The sequence below is a fragment of the Arachis duranensis genome, chromosome 8 (genome assembly GCF_000817695.3).
Source record: "Arachis duranensis cultivar V14167 chromosome 8, aradu.V14167.gnm2.J7QH, whole genome shotgun sequence".
Classification (NCBI taxonomy): domain Eukaryota; kingdom Viridiplantae; phylum Streptophyta; class Magnoliopsida; order Fabales; family Fabaceae; genus Arachis; species Arachis duranensis.
The window spans coordinates 1226477-1248805 of NC_029779.3; the positions used below are offsets into that span (position 1 = coordinate 1226477).

The 22329-nt window shown below is 31.8% G+C and overlaps 3 protein-coding genes across 3 annotated transcripts; 2 read left to right on the forward strand and 1 right to left on the reverse strand.

The window, feature by feature from the left end:
- Nucleotides 1-399: 399 nt before the first annotated feature.
- Nucleotides 400-3040, forward strand: LOC107460099 (membrane steroid-binding protein 2). Its single transcript, XM_016078426.3, has 2 exons — nt 400-901; nt 2585-3040. The coding sequence occupies exons 1-2, from the start codon at nt 582-584 to the stop codon at nt 2862-2864; spliced, it is 600 nt and encodes a 199-aa protein (XP_015933912.1). The 5' UTR covers nt 400-581; the 3' UTR covers nt 2865-3040.
- A 1621-nt stretch (nt 3041-4661) lies between these two features.
- On the reverse strand, nt 4662-6094 carry LOC110274521 (uncharacterized mitochondrial protein AtMg00810-like). Its single transcript, XM_021128944.1, has 3 exons — nt 6076-6094; nt 5640-5971; nt 4662-4706 (listed from the first exon to the last, which is right to left on the reverse strand). Exons 1-3 carry the CDS (start codon nt 6092-6094, stop codon nt 4662-4664), a joined length of 396 nt encoding a protein of 131 aa, XP_020984603.1.
- A 6201-nt stretch (nt 6095-12295) lies between these two features.
- On the forward strand, nt 12296-20864 carry LOC107460013 (probable vacuolar amino acid transporter YPQ1). Its single transcript, XM_016078327.3, has 14 exons — nt 12296-12434; nt 12912-13156; nt 13875-13917; nt 14760-14786; nt 14880-14969; nt 16152-16336; nt 17016-17145; nt 17223-17336; nt 18109-18225; nt 18459-18479; nt 18862-18920; nt 19456-19546; nt 20231-20334; nt 20564-20864. The coding sequence occupies exons 2-13, from the start codon at nt 12927-12929 to the stop codon at nt 20309-20311; spliced, it is 1188 nt and encodes a 395-aa protein (XP_015933813.1). The 5' UTR covers nt 12296-12434; nt 12912-12926; the 3' UTR covers nt 20312-20334; nt 20564-20864.
- The last annotated feature ends 1465 nt before the right edge of the window (nt 20865-22329 follow it).

The window sequence follows — 22329 nt, forward strand, 5'->3', positions numbered from 1 at the left end:
TTTATTCTTTCTAACATAAAACATCATTGACATTTTTACAAAATATTATTTACATTTTTATTTTTTCTGCAATATATCAATGACATTTTAATAAAAAAATAATTTAAAAATATGTCTTCAAGCAAAATATTACTAACATTTTTCTTTGCGTTAATTAAAAAATATATCATCCTTCCTTTTAAAAAATTGAAGCAGGCTCGTAGTAAAATAAAATATAATACCATTCAAATATTATTTAATATCACACATATGTTTATAAGATAAAAAAAATTGAGCCTCATAAAAATAGAGAAATTCGTATATTCAACTTTTAAAAAAATTAAACATTTATTATTTATAAATATTTTTAAATAATCAAGAACAAAAATATCACCAAATGACCTCTCCAATCATTATTACCGTAAATTTTGCTTGAATCAGTTTTGACTTTTGACCTCCAAACTCTAGTCCAACGTCGTAAACGGATATGAGCACACCCCGTTCACCTACCACAGCTGCCATTCTCCGTCTTCTGCTCTACATTCTGAATATTTTCTCCATCTTCAGAACCCAAATTTGAAGAGAGAAAGAGAGTTTCAGAAATGGGTTTCTACTCAACAGTAATGGATGAGATAACCTGGTACACTGGTCTATCGCCAACGGCGTTCTTCACCATCGCAGCCATGATGCTCGTCGTTTACAAGACCATTAGCGGCATGTTCGTGTCCCCTGAAGACTACAACAAACCTCCGGTCATTTCCGCCCGAACCAGTAGCCGGTTCGACCATACCGAACCGCAAAGGGAACCGGTTCAGTTGGGCGAAATCACCGAGCAGGAGTTGCGCCAATACAATGGCTCTGACCCCGCTAAGCCCCTCTTGATCGCAATCAAAGGCCAGATCTATGACGTCTCCTCTGGGAGGTAATCCTCTCCATTTTTTTTTTTCAAATTTTTTTAGTTTTAATTTGTTTGCTTTGCCCTAATTTTGGTTTTCATTGTTATTTACTTATCTTTTATGCAAGCTTTGAATGAGAGTGAGTTTTATATGTTCATTGACTGTGACTTACTATAGTTCTTGTTTATTGTGAACTTTGTCTTACTGATGGTATGTTTAGATTGGTGATTTGAGAACGAATGAGATGAAAGCAAAGGAATCTTATGGCCTTCTCAATTGAATGGAATTGATTTCATCCCATTCTATTAGGAAAAAAATTATTTGTACACTTATAGACACTAAACATGGCTCATCCTTAACCATTCCTTGTTAATTAAACAAATCTTCGCTCCTTATTTATTATATTTTATATTAATGGGGTTTAGAGTTAAGAATTTAGGATTTAAGATTTTAAGATCCATGATTTAGGATTTAGGGTTTAGAGCGTAGTATTCAGGAGCGTTGTGCTTTTTACTTAGCCACTAAACACCTACATTTGTTAAAGTGAAAAAAAAAAGTTTGCAACTTTAACTAAAATATATAGCATTGCTAATTCTACTAAAACTCCCAGCTTTTGTTACTTCGAATTTGGTTGTTTGAGATGGAAACTTATTGAATTTGGATATCCAAACAATGGAAATGAATATTAGTTCAACTCTTTTTGGACTCTATTATACAACTTTAAATTCCATATTCCATTCCACTTTTTTATAATTCTTTAATAAGGGTTGGTCATTGCTTAAAGTTTCTTAATTGAAGGCTAGGAAGGAAAAAGATTATGCAAATTAACTCATATGAAGCTTTTATTTGTTGTTTCTTTTTTCAAGCAACAAGTAAATTTCTCTCAAAATTCTTTTTTCATAAAAGACTCGAAGTTACCAATTGGCACACTCATCAATGAAGCTTAATGACTTAATCAGTTAATCATATCAGATCACTTTTCTTTTTCTCAAAAAAAATTACCAATTATGTTCTCAAAATTAATCCTTCAATTTTCTAAGCTCCTTCAACACATCCCTCTTTTCTCTCTTCCCTGCTCAAATCACGAGCAGTTCCTCAATTCTTGCTGTTCTGACAAAAATGTTACTTTTTGCATTCGTTATTTGTCAGTGGGTTGTATTTCTCCTCAGAATAATAGGTTTGAGTTGGTTGTCTGAATTTGTGACACATTTAATGATTTGATTAATTAGTAAACAGATAATTATTATATTACCCTGTGTTGTATTTCGCTCACCTCTTGAAGCCCAAATATATTTAGGATAAGTAGATGTTTTCTTTTTTGCATCCTCCCTCTTGATTCATTCCATCTTAATTCTCTTGGTTACTTCTTGTATCCGAAATAGGAAGTTTATTTGAACATAAAAATAGGTTGGACATACTACTATCAACCTTTGGACTTTGCATGACTCTAAACGGGCTGTTCCGAAAGATAGTTAGGATAAATTTGAATAGTGAGAGGGAAAGTCTTGGAGAATTAGTTGAGTTGTTTCTATGTGATTTTAAGGTTACTGGTTCAAATCATGAAATCAGCAACTAAATTTGCCTCAGCTTATCGTAATGTGTTTGAATTGTCTTATTTGCAAATTTTGTTTAGAAAATGCTTTTGGCTCCCTCCTGCGAGGGCGTGCACCCTGCCTTGCCGAAAAACATAAGGATTATTCTTTATGCAGGAATTTTTATGGCCCTGGTGGGGCTTATGCGATGTTTACCGGAAAGGAATGCAGTAGAGCCCTAGCACTTTTGTCTTTTAAACCGGACGATATTAATGGGAACCTTGAAGGTTTGGACGAGTCAGAGCTCGCAATTTTAGAGGATTGGGAATATAAATTCATAGAAAAGTACCCAAACGTTGGGCAGCTTGTTCCAGGACAAAGACCTCTGCAAAATGAGCACAATGAACAAGTTCAAAACAATTTGAACCTTGATGAGGCCAAGGAGGAACCAAAATAAAAATCATAGTGCCTAGTTAACTTTGCAGTTTTTTTCAAACTTGTGTATAGGTTGTGATGTGTGTTACTGAGGGCATACTTTGTTGTATAAGGTGATTGATACTTCAGAATTTCTATGACAATACATGGAATGTATATTTGTTCCGTTAAATTTTAACATGTCACTGTATAAGTCAATCTAGTAAGTGTAAACTTGTGAAAGCTCAGAGACAAATAGATAGTTTAACAATTGAATTTTGATGGAACTACAAGGACTTACCGAGTAATTTTACCTAATTTTAGTGCTCCATACATTTTAGTTAAGGATAATTTTCAAGTAGAGGTAAATACCAAATCAGTACTCAAGAGATTTTGGCGCTGATAAAATGGTGCTTAATTTTTGTTATTGACAAAATAGCCCCTGAAAAATTTTAAAATTTGACAAAGTCATCCAAATGTGAGTCTGTGAAAGAATGACATCACAGTGAGCGGAAAATGCTGATGTGGCCGTCGGAAGAGAGCTTTGATAATGGTAAAGAGCTCCATGATGTTTCCAGCGACCTTCTTCTTCTTCTTCTTTAACACGCTGCTGCGTTCCCTTTCACCATGGCAGCTGAAGAAGAAGACCGCCATGGCACGCCGCTGCACCTCACGGAGTTCTTCGTGTTTGCCGCTTCTTCTTCTTCAACACGTTGCTACGTCCCATTTCGCGTCCCCTTCCGCTATGACAGTACCTCGTCGCGTTCTTGTCTTCGCCGCTTCTTCTCTTCAACACGCCATTGCGTCCCTTCTGTGTCCCCTTCCGCGATGGCAAAGAAGAAGAAGAAGAAGAAGAAGCGTCCCCTCTATCATATCACTGCTGCATCCCCTTAAGCCATGGCAAAGAAGAACATTGGAAACATTGCTGGAGTTCTCTGTTGACGGCCACATCAGCGTTTTCCCGTTTACTATGACGTCATCTTTTCACGATTGAGTTATTTTGTCAAATTTTAAAATCTTTCAAAGGCTATTTTGTAATAACAAAAGTCAGATACCATTTTGTCAGCGCCAAAATCTTTCAGATACCGATTTGGTATTTACCTCTTTCCAAGTATGTTCATTATTTTCATCTTTTTATGTTGAAAATCATTGATAAAATTTTAGAACTTTTCCTGTATGACAGAATTTCAAGTTTAGATGCTTTGTTCTGCGCCTTAGTTGAAAGAACTCTATGCTTGCCCATATGTTTTGTCTACTGCATTTGATGATAGATTCAAACACATTTCACTAGTGGAAGTCATATTTGTGCTGAAAAGAATAAAATACACATTTTATTCTCTGCAATAAGTTCATTTAAGAAAAATGAAGTTATTTTGTGTAGAGCATTTTATATTCTTTTTGTCTCCCTGCTAGTTATCCTTGCAAAAGAAGTGACATCTGTTTCATGGTACAGTTGATTCGTTTTCTACGAAGAACCGAAGGTGTTGAAGCAGCCCGGAAGTACTTTCTGGATGCACGCGAATCTCCAAGTTACACATATCATGTTTATGTTGCTTATGCTACAATGACCTTGCCTTGACAAAGATCCAAAGGTCCTACCTGTTTCCTTTTATTTATGTCTTTTGCTTTGTGTATTTATAAAGTTAGTTGATTATTATATGTATTGCATAATTCATGTGCTTTACAATAACTATTCTTCTGGATGAATGTCTTCTAGTGAAGAAGATGAGACTCATTAGTTAAAGGCTAAATGATAATATGATTACTTTTCCGGCTTTTCCATGCAGATGGCACATAATGTTTTTGAAGCTTGACTAAAACGCTTTATGCATGAGCTTGTTTACATTCTTGAGTGAGTTATATTCCCTCCTATCATTGAATCAACCTAATCATAAACAAACAATCTAATCATAACGATTAAATCAACCTAAGATCAAACTAAATCAACATACAGTTGAAGTGTTTGAATATAAATGTACTATCAAATGTAAAAGGAATCATCCTTTTTATAGAGGAATTATAAAAATAGACATAATTAGAAAATGGAAAAGAAGGAAAAGATACTAGCCTAAAATAAAAGAAAGATTTATAATTATAAAATCCCTAAAATTAAGCTAAACCAAAAAAGGAAAAGATTTATAACTAATTCTATTTACATAAAAGATTCACGAAAGGAATTAGGAATTTGATTTTGATTTGATCCAGTCAACACTCTCCCTCAAGTTGGCTTGAAGATATTTTTCATTGACATCTTGCTTATTATGCTATCAAAGGTCTTCTTAGTTAATCCTTTAGTTAGAACATCTGCTAATTATTCCATGGTTGGAATATATCAGATGCAAATCTGTCATCTCTCAATCTTTTCCCTGATAAAATATTTGTCAATTTCAACATGTTTAGTTCTATCATGCAGCACTGGATTATGATAAAAAGAAATTGTAGACTTGTTGTCACAATACAACCTCATTGGTGAAAAAATGGAAACTTTTAGTTCTCGTAGAATTTTCTCTACTCATGGTGCTTCACATATTCCATGAGTCACTGCTCTAAACTCAGCTTCTGCACTATTTCGTACCACAACACTCTGTTTTTTACTCCTCCAACTAACCAGGTTTTCGTCAACAAAAGTACAATACCCAGATGTTGACCTTCTATCCATGACATTCTCAGCCCAATCCGCATCTGTATAGGCTTCTATTTGAAGATGTCCATGTTTTCTGTAGAGTAACCCTTTTCCAGGCGACCCCTTCAAATATCTTAGGATTCTAAAGACAGCATCCATGTGTTCTCGACCAGGTGAATGCATAAACTAGCTTACCATGCTCACAGCAAAGGTTATATCCAGGCGTATATGGGATAAATAGATTAGCCTCCCTACCAACCGCTGATATCTCCCGTTATCCATTACATTTTCTGGTTCAGCTGGCTTCAATTTTAAGTTAGGCTCTATAGGTGTTTCAGCAGCTTTACAACCAAGTAATCCCATCTCTTTTAAAAGATCTAGGATGTACTTTCGTTGGTTCATAAAAATGCCTTCCTTAGACCTTGCAAATTCAATTCCAATGAAGTATTTTAATGAGTCAAGTTCTTTGATTTCAAATGCTTTGACAAGTTTCTCCTTCAAGTCTTTTAGCTCCAAAAAATCATCACCTGTCAGAATAATGTCATCCACATATACAACATTAAGATGACAATTTTATTAGCTGTTGAATGTTTATAGAAAAGTGTATGATCAGTTTGGTTTTGAGTATAACCAAGTCCCTTCACCACCATTTTAAGTCGTTCAAACCAAGCTATTGGGGATTGTTTCAAGCCATAGAGAAATTTCTTTAGTTTGCACACTTTATTCCTCCCTAGTTCAGCCTCAAATCCAGGTGAAAGTTTCATGAACACCTCTTCCTCTAGCTCCCCATTTAGAAAAGCATTCTTTACATCCAATTAATGTAAAGGCCAATTGTAATTCGCAACAAGAGATAAGAGAATCCTCACAGAGCTGAGTTTAGTAACTGGAGTAAAAGTCTCTCGATAGTCTACTCCATAGGTTTGTGTAAATTCCCTAGCTACTAACCTAGCCTTATACCTCTCTATGCTTTCATAAGCGTTGCACTTGATGGTAAAAACCCATCTGCAGCCAACTAATTTTGTATTCTGTGGTAGATCTACACTCTCCCAAGTTTTATTCTTCGTGAGTGCATGCCACTCTTCCATCACTGCTAATTTCTGATTGGGATCATCTAGTACTTCCTCTATGTTCCTAGGCTCAAACAGATTTATAATTTTAGAAGTAAAAACTTGATGTTTTAGGGAGAGATTTTGGTAAGAGACATAATTGGAAATAGAATGGTTGGAGCAGATTTTGAGTATCTTTTTGGTGCAGGTTCTGGTTTCTTTTCTAAGGGCTATTGGCAAGTTATTATTGGAAGTGACAATTTCATATTTACTTGGAAGTTCTTGAAGTACTACAGTTGGGCCATCTTCCGGGTTTTCAGATTGGGTTGGTACAGAGATGATGAGCTGGTCTCTAGTCTTCTTCGGATATTTTCGAACATAACATAGAAACTCTTTTTCTGATTGTGGTATTTCTTTTTCTGTTTGGGTTCTAACTAATTATGGCACAATTTTAAAATTGGTTTCCACAACTTGTTTTATAATTGTTTCAGAATTTACATGATCAGTGAAAGTTGTATCCTCAATATGTAGGATAGGAGTGGATAAAGGTTCGTGAAAAAAGTTTTCTTCACCTAGATTCTCCCTCTGAAGAGAATTTTTCTAAAAAAAGGTTTCTTGTTCTAAAAAAGTAACATCCATGCTTACATGATATTTCTTAGTGTGTGGATTGAAACATTTATAACCTTTTTGATTTGGGGAATAGCCAACAAAAATACATTTTGTTGTCCTTGGATCAAGTTTACTTCGATATGAAGGTGTATGTAAAAGCACAATGCAACCAAATATTTTTAAAAGTAAGTCAGAATATAACTTGCATGCTGAAAAATTCTTTTTGAAAATATTCAATGGTATGCAGTAATTTAACACACGTGTGAGCATTCGATTTATGAGATAGGCTGCTGTTAGGACAGCATCTCCCTATAAATACTTTGGAACATTGCCCTCAAACATAATGACATGTGCTACTTCAAGAAGATGTTTATTCTTCCTTCCAGCAATGTCATTTTGTTGGGGTGTAGGGCATATAAATTGATGTTGAATACTTTTCTTTTAAAAAAATTCATCAAGATTTTTATTAAAGTATTCAGTGCCATTATCACTTCTTAATATTGAAATTTTTTTGTCAAATTGTGTTTCTACCATTGTTGAAAAATACTGAAAAATTTTAGAAATTTCAGATTTTTCATGCATGAGATAGATCCAACATAGTTGTGTGTGGTCATCGATAAAAGTTACAAACTATTTTTTTCAAATTGAGTTGTTATTTTCGATGGACTCCAAACATTACTATGAATCAAGTGAAAAGGTTTAGATGTATGATAATGTTGAGAGTAATAAAGAACTCTATGACTCTTTGAACGAATATAACTTTCACATTTAAGTAAGGAAGAATCAATATTCTTAAACAAACTTGAAAACAAATGTTTGAGATATGGAAAACTAAGGTGTCCTAGTCTATTATGTCAGAGTATTATTTGATCCTTTATAGGCATAGAACTTATACCACTAAATCCTTGAGTTATTTTATCTTCCGAAATATCCTTAAAATGATAAAGCCCATCCATCATCTTAGCATTAAGTCCGGTCATAAAAAATACCATGAATGTCAAAGAATGTTACAACAAATTTGAATCCTTGCAGATTTTACTAATAGAGAGAAGATTACAAGAAAGCTTTGGTACATGTAGGACGTTTTTTAGGTCAATATTTTTGGATAATTTAATTGTATCTTTTTTGGTAATAGATGAAAAATTACCACCAGTAACTCTAACTTTCTCATTTTCAAAGCAAGGAGGATAAGTTTTAAATAAAGGAAAGAGACTGGTCATATGGTCAGATGCACCTGAATCGAAAATCCATAGTGCATTCAAGTTTGAGGTGCAATTAAGGGACAAGGAATACTAAAATTATCTATTTGAACCAAAGGATCACTAGGAGTACTAGGCACAGAACTGGAATTTAACAGCCTTATGAGCTGCTCAACCTGTTCCTTACTCAATAATTTTTCAGCTTCGTGAGCAACTGGGTAAGAATGTATTTTGGGACTAGGTTTGCTGCCTTTAAGATGTGCTGGTTTTTCATGAATCTTCCAGCAAGTTTCTTTGGTGTGACGAGGTTTATTGCAGTGGTCACACCAAAAATTGGAAGAGTACTTTTGATTTGATGAACTTTTAAGTGCAACAGGTGCTACTAAGAGTGCATTAGACTCCAAAGAAATTTGTTCAGTCTTGCCTTTTCCCATCATCACAGCTCTACGAGTTTTCTCTCTTCTAACTTCATCAAATACTTCTCCAATTGGAGGTAGGATTGCTCTTCTAATAATTTTTCTACAAACTTTATTTAGCTCCAATTGAGGCTTGCAAGAAATTGGAATATCCTCCCTTCTTCCACTGTTTGTTGGTGGTGTTTGGCATTAGCGGCTGAATTCCACTTGTAGTTATTGAAGTGGTCAAGATCCTGCCACACCTGCTTCAATGTGTGAAAATATTTGGTGACATTGTCACTTCCTTATTGAATTTCTCTAACATTTAGAGTAAGTTCATAAATCTGTGATTTATTCCCAAGATCAGAATACATCTCCTTTACACTATTCCACAATTTTTTGGCAGTGGTATAGTACATGTAGTTACTACTGAAACCATCCTCCATTGAGTTCCCCAGCCATGTCATCACCATAGAATTTTCGGTATCCCACACATTATATTGTGGGTCAGTGACGATAGGTTGGCTTCGCTTATAGGTGAGATATCCAATTTTCTCTCTTCCACAGATATACATCTGAACGGATTGAGACCACCTAAGGTAGTTTGACCCATTGAGTCGAAATGTGTGGAGTCACCACTACTAGTACCCGCTGCTCAAATTTTAAATCCGATGGAGTAGGATTGATGTTCTCCTTTTGTTCAGGATTAATAACTGAGGAACTGTCAGCTATAGTTATAAATTAAAGGCACAGTGCAGAGATTTTGTTCTGATACCAAGTTGAAGTGTTTGAATATAAATGTACTATCAAATGTACAGGGAATCATCCTCTTTACAGAGAAATTATAGAAATAGAAATAACTTGAAAATGAGAAAAAAAGGCAAAATACTAGTCTAAAATAAAAGAAAGATTTCTAATCATAAAATCCCTAAAATTAAGCTAAACCAAAAAGAAAAAATATTTATAACTAATTTTATTCACATAAAAGATTCATAAAAGGAATTAGGAATCTAATTTTAATTTGATCTAGTCAACACATACTTAGATATTATATCACTTCAACATATCCTTAGTATAACTAGCTTGCTCTCTTAATATTTGGATCTTTGTAAACATACATCCACTAATGTTGGTTTATGTGCCTCTTATTGTTATGTCTTTGCTGTCTCTGAACAAAAATTGTACTAGTTCTTTTGATCTTGTACTACCTCTTTTTCCGAGTTAGATGATATCGTATTGCCTCACTGGTTGTACATGTTGTCATTTCTATTAAAAATATTTCCTTTCATATTCAAAGTATTATGGACTGAGTATTAAGAATGTTTTCATGATGCTTTAGATATGCTGATTTCTTGAAACGTTTGAACGATGACCAAAATATACGAGCTTTGTTTGAGAGGGCATTAAGTACACTTAAACCTGAGGAATCGGTTGAAGTAGGCCATTTTTTTTCCTTCTCTGCTTCCTTGTTCTTTTGGAGGGAAAAATGAAAACACATCTTTTAAGTACTTAGTTATATGATCTGGCTTATGCTCCATTTTGAGAACAGTTGCATGACGATTGACCACAGATTTTATATCTTTCTTGAACCATATATTAACCATGCATGTGTACACTAGTATTTGCTTGGACTCTATAGAATAAATATTCTCATTTGCACTTAATATTTGTTTGAATGCTACTTCTTTTTTATGGGGAAAAACCATCTTAAAAGTGATTTAGGTTTTTTCCTTTTCCCCCTGAACACAACTCCTTCTAATGGAAGTCTAGTGGTTTTGCATTCCACCACATGGCTGTTTAGAGAAATTGCATTAAAATAAGTATTTGTAATGCAGAACATCATTGTATGCCTGTGAATTGATTTAAGTGGAGTGTGTAACTTAATCCTATTCATTTTGTAACACATTTCAACTTTTCCTTAAACAGATCAAATTAAAAGGTTTTTATTTGTGTTACCATGAAAGAGTTAGCACCTTGAAAAAATCCTTAAAGAGAAGTCCTTTCCAGATTGACAAAAGAAAAACAAATAATTCAAGTTTTTCAAACCTTTTTCTATCGTCGCACTTTGGTTATTGATTCCTTCATTTGCTATTTCGTTTTCAATATTATTGTTTATAGTAATGTAGGATATACTTTAGTAGGAAAATCTTGTAGATTAATTAGATGTGATTATTTAAGTGGTTTAAGGCTTATAGCATTTTGTTTTGGTGTAATTTAGTTTGTTAGAAATTTAGAATATATTTGTGATTTATTATGGATTATTTGGTTGGAATTAAATTTTAGATTAGGATAAATTAATAGATCATGATTGATCTTGCTGTTTTAATATGTGGATTTTATATGACATTTTGTTTGGATTAATCCGCATGTTGTCCTATAATACATATGATGATTTTAAACCGACGGGCATGAACATTGTGTTCTTTTACCCTTGATACTTTGAAGAAATTGATCTAAAAAATAAGTTATTTCTAAAATGACATATCGCACACCACATGTGGAAGTTAGGAGTTGACTGCTTTTGAATGTTGACCATGATATAATATGTATAAATTTGATATGCATGCGAGCTAAACAATGTTTGTTTTTTTTTTTCGTTTTTATTTTTTAAGAGTATTTTTTCTCACATTTAAATCATTCGATGATATTTTATTGACTAAAGTGAGAATTAGATTATCAAAAATTTTGACTTTATACTAATTATTTTTTGAAAAAAAAAATGATAAATACGTATGTCTTTATTTTAATGGATAGTGCAAAACGAAAATAAAATTGCCATTTCGTTATTTACAATAATCTTGTTGTTGTCACATGAGTACGAAAATGGCGTAGTTTTAGACCGTAAAACATTTATTTTTTATTGAGTTTTCATATAACTTTTATTAGTTATTCTCTATTTATTACGAGTTCTATTAAAATAGGTGAAGTTTCATTTCAAAAATTGTTATTTACACGATAATATTTCATAAATAGACATCATAAAAGTTAACTGTACATATGGGTATCATCGTTAAGTTTTACGTGATAAATTAATAAGACATAACATTATTTACTATAGTAAAAAATTAAATTAGTATTTTTTTTAGAAATTAATTAATTTAAAATCAAAATATTTAGAGCATTAATTGTCATTCTACTCTATTTTATTCGGTAAAAGAAGAAAGCAATAAATATAAGGATAAAAATGACATTACAATTCTATTTTGTAATGAAATTCTAAAGGATAAAACTATAATTTTGATAAATTTTTAAAAATAAATACTCAATTTAATTTTTGATAATTATCTTAAAAAAACTACGAGGTTTCAAAAAAAAAAAAAGACACAAAAACTAATAAATCTCATAAAAATAAAATTCAAAAACTAAATTAAATAATTTTTTTTTGTTAAAGACGTCATTTTCTTTTAAAATAACTGTGAGACTACTTAGAATTTGTTTAGCTTTTAAACTTTCTAGTCAACAAAGACCTTCAAGATCCAATATTACTCCATCAAATCCCATTGGAATCGGAACCTAATTTACATGAAACACGAAGTAGTATCATATACTTATATATACTTAGAACACTACGCTGAGTGCTCTCATTCTTTCTTTCTTTCTTTCATTCTCATACTCTTATAACAGAGATTTACACACACTCATTCACTCTCTTTTTATCTCTCTCTTTTCTGGCTTGAAAAGAACCCTCGTTGTTACAACAGAAAGCAGCTTCTTCAACAGTTTGCTCCGTTTTGTTTGCAGGTACACATGTTCTATATATCTTCTTTTGCATGCACCGACCTAACTCGTTTCTTTCGACTAATCCGCTTATTTTTACAAATGTTGATTCAGTTTTTCTTTAATCCATAAATTTTATGATGGTTCTTTCTTTCACCGTTTCTTAATTGGCTTAGACCTTAGCTAGAACGATTCAAAGTTTTCTTTTTAGGTTCACACTGCAACACAATAACAACCAACGTCAATTAGAAATGTGCCAATATATCAATATGAATAACGAATTCTATTAGTTCTTTTTCAATGTTATTATTATATGGATATATTATTTTATTTTATATCTTTAACTTTTTATGCCGTGTTTCTGAATCTCTTATCGTATAGTACAGTGTAAAATGATACTTGAACCAAAAGTTTTGTGTTCCAGTATTATGCGTCTGCATTGTCAATGATTTATTTATTTAACTTTCTTTTTTAATTTGTTGGTGGTAATTCACATTGCAGCTTTGTTTTGATGCAATGGGGATGTTGGGAAGCTCCACCACCTCATTGTGTCTTGGAAATCATCATTGTGTTGAATTGGCCAAAAAGCTTATGATGAGTAATGTGAGAGAAAAAACTTCAAAGGTATTAGGCGCAATCGGTTTCATTGTATGGGTCATTGCTGAGATACCTCAAATAATCACAAACTACAGAGAAAAATCAACTGAGGGTCTCTCTGTTACTTTCTTGATTACATGGATCATAGGGTAATTGATGAGGGTTGTTGCATTGTTCTTATTTATTCTTAATATATGATAATATGATATGATATGATATGATATGATGTGATTTGTTTGCTCCTACTTGTTACCTTTAGTTCACAATATCTGTCACTTTGGCCATTTATATATTGATACCAAAGTTGTTTATTAAAATACTCCTATTTTAACTCCTATTTTATAGTATAAATATTTTATTGACTTTTGTTTGGAGGGTTTAGGTGAAAGATGCTTAATAAATATTGCACTGAAATGTGAGAATCATAAATATATTGTACTAGAATGACAAATATTAAAAACCAGAGGTATTAATTATTTGTTCATTGTTAGTTTTGTTTATCTGTTCTGTGGTTTTAGTTGAAGATTTTAATTAACACTACTTTATACTTGATGGGAATAATCCCTTCAACTTTGAGATCACTATATATGTATGTGATTTATGGAGTGTGTTTGAATAATCTACGAACACCAAAGAAAAACTTGAAAAAAAAAATACATTGTAAAAGACCTCATTTTAAATAGTACTTATGTTGAAAATTTGGTTTGAAAAGAGACCAATGGCATTGATTGTTGTGTCCTCAAATTTGTAACATTTTCAAGTCTTCTCATTTCAGTTTTTCTGTTTCTTTGATTATATCTGCATGAAGTTCCCACCACCTGTATAATAGTTCCATACAATTTTTTATTTCTTTTTTTAATTTTGCAGAGATATATTCAATGTCTTTGGATGCTTGCTGGAACCAGCTACCGTGAGTGTTTCTTGTGTCTAAGAGATATTTAGAAGCATGCCTTTTAGGATCAATCTTAAAATTTGCCATTGCTTTCTCCTATTGTTAACATTCATATCAACATGAATGATGATTGTTGAATCAAATCCAAAGAAATACCCAAATAGCTCAATCCAAATGCATGACATTGACATAACATTGGGACTCAAAAGATTTTTATGTTGGTTTTCCAGAGCCTAACATGACTCTCCACTTTTAACAGGTTTGGTATCAGGCTAAGTAAAAAGTTTGCAACAAACACTAAATATTTTAATAGTTATAAATTTTATATATTGGAGAAAGCGAAATTTATTCAAAGTCTCCTAAGTGATGCTTTTCTTTGTTGACCTTTGATTTTGAAGAAAGGAAATTGCTAAAAAGCCAAGAACATTATTCTGGCTACTCCTCTATGACCCTATCTACTTATTCCGAATTGTCTCTTTGCCACAAATTAAATCTCTGGCAAAAGGATATATGAATAACAAAACTTATAACACATACTGCGTTACTATATTCCTAGCAGTGGAAACATGTTTATGCTCTATAATCTCTTGGATCCTACTCATTCAGAAAATCAATTTTCTTATGAATATTTCATTATCAAGATTTAAGGTTTCTATACTTTTTATGGAGATAATGCTCATTCCTGGTGTGCACACACATGTTCAGTCCAGTATTTATTCATAACACAAGAAGTCAAAAACATAATATAATTCATGCACATTATATAACAATTAGCTCGGTATACATTTAAAATCACAGATTTTGTGATGAATCTTAATTTAATAAGGGTATGCTAATGATTTTATTTCTTGTTTATGCAGCTTTCAACACAATTATATACAGCAGTGGTAAGGATTCTAGTTAGTAACTGATTTGTTCTTATACCTACTAAGTTATTTTTTTCTTAATCTGATTTTTTCACCTGTTGTGTTGATTTGCAGCTGTATTTCATCATAACTGTTTCACTTTGTTTACAAGCAATATACTATGGACACATATATTCTCCTATGAAGTATCATAAACAGCTCAAGGTGCAATTTCATACTTTATAAATTCTGAAACGGTCACATAGACATGCTATTGTTTTGTTGATGTTCTTTGCCTCCTTTGACAATTGAGATTGAGATTTCATGAGGACTCTGAATGTAAATAGAGAATCAATTGCGGAGGAGGTATAATTTATTCTATGTGAAATGATTTGCATAACATCTTGGTGATGATAATTCACACAAACTCAACATTTTTGCTCTTATCAATTGTATACTTTTTATTTTCTACAAATAAAAATGTTTTTAATATCCTCATTTAATTCACAGAAATAGCTCATGGTTGAACTGGAAACAATATTTATATCAGAATATCTTGTAGAGTGCTTGATCAAATTGCATGATCAAGCAAGAGTTAGTGTTATTCATAATATACTTTCATCCATTGTTTTCTCGCTAAAGTTATAACGAATTAAAAATATGATGTAACAAAATCACATTATATATATCACCATACTCTAGAGGCAATTTTGTTTTACCTATTTGGACTATATTATCATATTAGACTTTTTCTGGAGAGAAAAAGATTCACTATATACTATTTCTCTACTAAAATTATATTCTAAAGTGTGTAAACCGTAAAATATAAGCTACTCTATCAAAGTTGAGATACTTAGGTTGTGTTGGATACTGTCTTTAAGATAGAAATATAGAGACAGTGGAGAAAGAAATTTGTTTGGTTATGGAGACAGATGGAGGCACAAAATATTTCTATCTTGGAGACAAATATTTTCTGGACTTCCAAATATTAGGAACAGAAAATATCCATCTCCATCCTTAAATAAATATTGAAAACACCTTAATTTCCAAAATACGCACATGGTAATCTAGGAATACGTTTTTGCCATTTCATTCAGGGCACCCCTGAAATGGCCAATTAACTTCTAGTTTGCATGAATTGGGCTGGTCCATTTCACGAGTGCTGCAAGTGAAATGGGCCTGAAGCCCATTTTGCGAGTGTCCCATGTGAAATTGCTGAAGCTTACTCCTGGAAACCTTTTACTAGATGCGCATTTTGGAAATTAATGTATTTTTAATATTTATTTAAATAAAAAAGCCTCGTCTAGGTCTCTCGATCTTTGTATTTCTATCTCAAAGATAAAATTCAAACACAACCTTTATAGTAATCTCTAATTGCCTAATATACTGTATCTATTTGTGTTCTAGATCGCCAATGATGGGAAAATTGAGGCACCAACAAATTTGGAACAAAACCACAGTGAAATGAATAATGGAAGTGATGCTGATCAAAGAAAGGAGTTTGATGACTATATTACACACAATGCTTTGAGTTCTACAATTCCTGTTCTGATCATTACTAAAAGTTCTGATGGAAGGGAAATATGCCACCAGTAATTATCTATCTCTTATGTGTTGTTCTGCCTTTGTCTTGGTCATTTTTTTTGAAAATTCTATTGAGGGTGACATAGAAATCTTAAAATGCAAACACAGTTGAACTTAATGAATGATAAAGAAATTGAGGTGGCCAGGGACTTTACAGGCAATTAAAGTAATGAAAGTCGATTTTGTTTTATCAAGAAGTGGCAGCCCTTTGCAACATCACTGGATAAGATTAGAAAAAACAACTTGAGTACAAAAATCGGTGGTTATTTTAATCAATGGTTCAGTATCCATTTATGATAATAAAATCAGGCAGTGCTACTTTCATATACTGTTGTACTCAAGCTTCTAAAGACCTTTTCTGTTTAAAGGAAAAAAGTAATTCTTGAATATGATGACTTGGTTATAAGAGTGAAATAAAGACGTGACAAAACTATAATGGTTGTGGGGTTATGAAAGTAATAGACTAATCACATTTAAGGCATAGTTTATATTTTTCATATCATGTTCCTTATGATTAACTACAATGAGCTCCGAATTGTATTGTTTCTTTGGATTAATCTCTTCAGAATATATCCAACATGTTCATTTTGTTGCTTTTCATTTAAGTGTTTTCTTGATTTCAATGTTGAAATTTAACTGAATTTCGATGTTGAAGGTTCTTATAAGTCCTTGTTTTCAATTCATTAGGTCACCAACGTATCCATCTCTGACAGCGGAATCCGTCTTAGCCCAGGATCCAGTAGAAGAGCCCTTGCTTCACTCCTCTGCTGCTACACAATCTGATCCAGTTTCAAAGATCAAAACTACTCTGTGTTTGGTAAACTTTTCGACTTCAAATTTACATATTTAACTATCACTGCATTGCAGCCTATTCACATCTATGATTTCACTCAGGTTTCATCATTAACTTTGCTTGGTGCCTTCAATCTGCTTCAATCATCAGATAGAGGAATGGTCCAAAAACCAAGTCAAGAATTCGTGATCTACGTCGGACGTAAGCTTTTTCAGGTAATGTAAGATACAACTTGGTTACTATCTGCCTTGGTTGAATTTCCATCTTAATTATTTATACTAGGCACTGTATACTATAAGAGAATGAATAACCCACTTTACTAGCTGAATTTTTTTCTTCATTTCACTCCTATGGAGTGAATGTTGCACTTTAAAAGAGTGAAGGATAGGATTCCCCTCTAACTAACACATTGTTTTAAAGCTAATATTTCAGATTGATAAATAATAGAGAAATAATAGAAAAAGAGGACCCCAAGAGCTAAGAAAGCCTATAAGAATTCGACAACTCATCAATCCTAGTTCTAGATAGCATTTTTTTACTGAAATTTATCTTTGCATCGCTAAAACTCCCTATAAATAGCGATGACACATTTATTTGCATATTTTCTTGTTTGATCTTATATAGCTCATTCTGTAGTCTTGCGAGTGTTAATTGAACAGTTGAACTTATTCTCAAACACTCATCTACTAGAAATAACATCATAACTAACTAACTAACTAACTTCTGCTCTAACCAACTAATTCCAGCTGGAACCTAGATAATTTCCTTACTTCTATTCACACTGATTATAATACCATTAGAACTAGTCAGTAACTTATGAATCTGATATTTTAAATGTGGAACTGTTTGGTTATATCTTTTGATTGCTAGGTAAATCCTGACACTGGAAAAGATTCTATTTTAACAAAATTGAAGCTTATATTGATTTTCAAATGTTTTATAGAATGAAACAAAATCCCAGTTCTTTTCATGTTACAACAATTTCAGGTTAGTGGTGATCAGCAAGCAGAGCATCCTGTAGAACACAGTAATATTGGGACCTTACTTGGTTGGGCAATGGCATTTATATACATGGGTGGAAGATTTCCTCAAATTTGTTTAAACGTGAGTTGTATTTTTTGGTCCAAAGTTTTCTCGTTGTGTTAGAGAAAAGTTACATAGGGGCAAGAAATTTTATAATTGCAATGGTAATAAAGTTACATGAGTGCTTGGAAAGTTATGCTGTCTATTATGTTAATTTCAATTTTTAGAAAGCTTCATTGAATTATTAGTAGATCATATAATTTGAGGTTTCCCTTATGTTTATATTGACCTTTTGATGCTTATTAATTTTGCAGATGAAAAGGGGTCACACTCAGGTTAGATACTCCAACCCTTAAAACTAGTTATTTATTTGTTTTTAGAATTTAATTTTGATGTACTATCAGTGTAAAATCATTTTATGCATCCAATTATATAACGTCATATCAGCAAAAATAACTACCTTTTATATTGACTACGTGAATGGTCATCCAAGAGAACGGTTGTGATTGCACGACTGAGTAAAATATTTTTACACTGTCAGTGCATCAAAATTAAACTCTTGTTTTTATTCTTCTTTATTATTTTTTAACGGGAAACTTTTTTGAGTTAGTGGTATGGTAGAGACATGTCTAATGTCTCCCCCTTGTCAAGTTATCATTGCAATTTGCAATAAAGATACTTGTTTATGGGAATAAACGTCTCTTTTATGATATGTAGGGCGTCAATCCTTTGATGTTTCTCTTTGCTTTGGTTGGGAATTCTGCCTATGTAGCAAGGTATGCTGACACTATAGATATACAGTGAGAAAAGATGGGCTTATATGAGAGTGGGAGGGAAAAAATCTAATCATATACAGATAGTCATGATTTATTATTATTATTATTATTATTATTATTATAGATCACATGGTCACTTTAAAATGCCACGCACATGACTTTTTGTTTTAATAGTAATTATTTATACAAAATCTAACACCTCAAATTTATTCTACTCACTCTCCATTAATATATATATATAGTAAACTAAAAAAAGAACTTGAAAGATTCAAGGGTCGATAAAAATAATCTTAGAAGATCCAACATAAAGAAAGTCTTTTGATAGATTTAAAAAGTTGACAAAAGTGATCAATAGGGTTAACAGAAACAAAATTAATTGACAATGGATTACTTTTACTTTATAAATCTTTGGAAGGTCTTTTGTTTTTTTTTTTTGGGTTATTTTTGTTGGTATCTGAATTTTTTGGATATATATAAGTTCTAAACCTGAGTAGTTGTATATATCTGAAAGAACTTGTACATATTTTTTGTGCAGCATCCTTGTGAGAAGCTTGGATTGGTCACAAATCAGGCCAAATCTGCCATGGGTAGTAGAATCAGGAGGATGTGTCCTTCTTGATTTTTTTGTATCCTTTTTCTTTAATTATTTATTATTTAATAAATTATTTGTGCAAGAGAAAAGGGGATGGTGGGTAACACGAGTTTTATGTATTAAGGATCAGAAAAGAAAAGCTTAATTTAGGATGGTACAACTAACTGACTTATGTGAAAAACAATTGAGAATTAACTTTTTTTCAACTAATATCCAGCTAACATTCTTTTTCCTTTAAAACTTTTTTTCTTATCTATAATAACAATTCAAATCCTTAACTTTTGTCCATTTACTGTTTTATTAGTCAATTATTTTTTAAAAACAAAAGTTGGTTTTCTAACAAAATTGATTTCTATATCAACTTGGGATACAAATAGTAGCATTAATTTTAAAATGCTAAACCGTAAGCAAAAATGTCATTTAACAATGATGAGATTGCTTGTCCACTCAATTGTATATTGGTCAATAGAGTATTGTTAAACTGGATATGAAAACAATTCATTATATGATTAATTTTTTTCTTTTGGGAAAATTTGTTATAGCCACTGAGATAGAAGTCTAAGCATACATATTATGGAATGTAATGTTATGACGTCAGAAATTCCAGAAAAAATAAGATGGAAGAAGATACAAGTAAAACAATGTCTATTAGAGTCCTCTTTAGTCATTCTAAAAAATGAGCATTGCATAAATTTGTTAACCTTAATATCAGTTTTAGATTTTAATTCAATTCATGTATTTTAACCATTGGAACTCCAAAGCCTTGGGTAGTAAGTTCAAAGATCAAACTGCTGCTTAAATGACAGTAACAAGAATTCTCAGGTCTCTCTCTCTCTCTCTCTCTCTCTCTCTCTCTCTCTCTCTATTAGAATTTTTTTTTTCTTTTCTGTTTTATACTTTTATACCACTGCCTTTTAGTTCCACCATGATGCAATTGATGCATTCTACAAAAAAAATATATGAACCAATTTCTTATGGACACATTACTTTTTTGGAAGTTTGAAATCATAGTATGTTTATTAAGGCTGATTTCTTGGTAAATTGTAATTAGATGTTGGTAGCTTCCATGCTGTCTCCAAATTATGAGTGAAGGTGAAATGGACTTTGGTGACTGCTAGTAAAGTGTTTCCTATGAATGAAGTACAGAGAGCATAAGAGGCAAATTAATGGTCCAATTTTACTCGTTCAAACCTGCAATTTTGTTGTTTTAATTTGTTACTTATATTTTGTATTTATCTATAGTTTCTATGTTCGCTGAGAATTTCATTTGTTCGGGAGTTAGAATCTTAGAATAGTAACCAAGAGTATAATTTACAGATTTTGTCAAATTTACATATAAGACAAGTAGTTTAATTTTAACGAGGGTTAACAATATTATTCTGGATAATCTTTCTCTTGTATTAAAGCCTTTGAATATAGACAAACCGTAATTTTTTTTTTTACTCTTTAAGTGGTGCAATCCTTTTTCTAAAATTTTTATGCTTTCATCAATACCTCGTCACTTTCATCGTCCTCATAAATTATATTACTTTTAATATTTATTCTTTTATGTGAAAATTTAAAAGTGCGAAAATTGAGAATTGTTAATTTAAATTAATGTTAAATTAATTAATTTGAATAATAAATTATTAAGTTGAAAAACAAAACTATTACCCATTTTTTTAAAAAAGAAAATTTATATATATTATATAATAAGATAAATATAGGTTATTTCTAAATAGTTAAATAAAATTTTAGTTGACCTAATATTAGGCAATAATTCAATAAACTAACATAAAAATATTACCAATAGACTATAGTTAATGTGCGTGTGAGTAATCGAGCCGTGTAAATTTTATTTTGTAATTTATTATTTGTACAATTAAATTTCAGGATACAAAATGAAATAGATAAAATTAAATGAGAATCATAATTTAATTAATAATGGTAAATAAATAAATAAAAGCACTAACTCTTGAATATCAAGACATCATTTACGAATTGTAAAAGTTACCGAATTCCTTTTGTAGTAAGTGAATAGTAATAACATGCGGGTAAATAGTCTAAATTTAATTTATGTATTATTTATTAATTTTAGTAATAATTAATAAATATTAAACAAAATAATTTTAGACTATTTTTTATTAATTTTTTTTTTTTGCTATCAAATATTTTCACATTAAATATTTCATCGACCAAGCTGAAATTTTCGGAAGTAGACACTAACACTAACAAAATAATTTAGTCTTCAAATGTAATATAAAGTATTAGATAATAAAACTCAATATTTTTGTTCCAAGGTTATCTAAAACATTGATTTGTACTTGAACATGAGGTCTAGATCCCTTAGTATGGCAGCGTCCGACCTCTTTAATCCTGAGGTACCACCTATTCGAGTTCCTCGTGAGGAGGTAGGGGGTCGTACCTGCAAGAGAGTCCAATGCTTAAGTTAGCAAATGCTTAAGTTAGCAAATGCTTTAAGCAAGTTTTTAGTAGATTAGAACATATATATACTTGAGGAGTGTCAGTGTATTTATAATACAGTCGATAACCACCTTGAGTAGTTCCATCTTTTCTGAAGGATAACTGTTCCCTTTATTTTGAAAGTTTGTTAGGACTTATCAGAGAAGATAAAGATTCCAGTCGAGATTCCCGTGGGCAGGTAAAGCTTTACCCCCTTTTTACCGATGTCCGACCTTTTAAAGAGGTCGGGTACATCGAGAAGGCCACCTTTCCTGATGGGTCTTTTATCTCTATTGGGTCTGGCTTTTATTTATTGTGGTAGGGGATGAACAATGCCCTTACTTGAGTCCAGATTCCTTTTATGTGTCGAGTTCA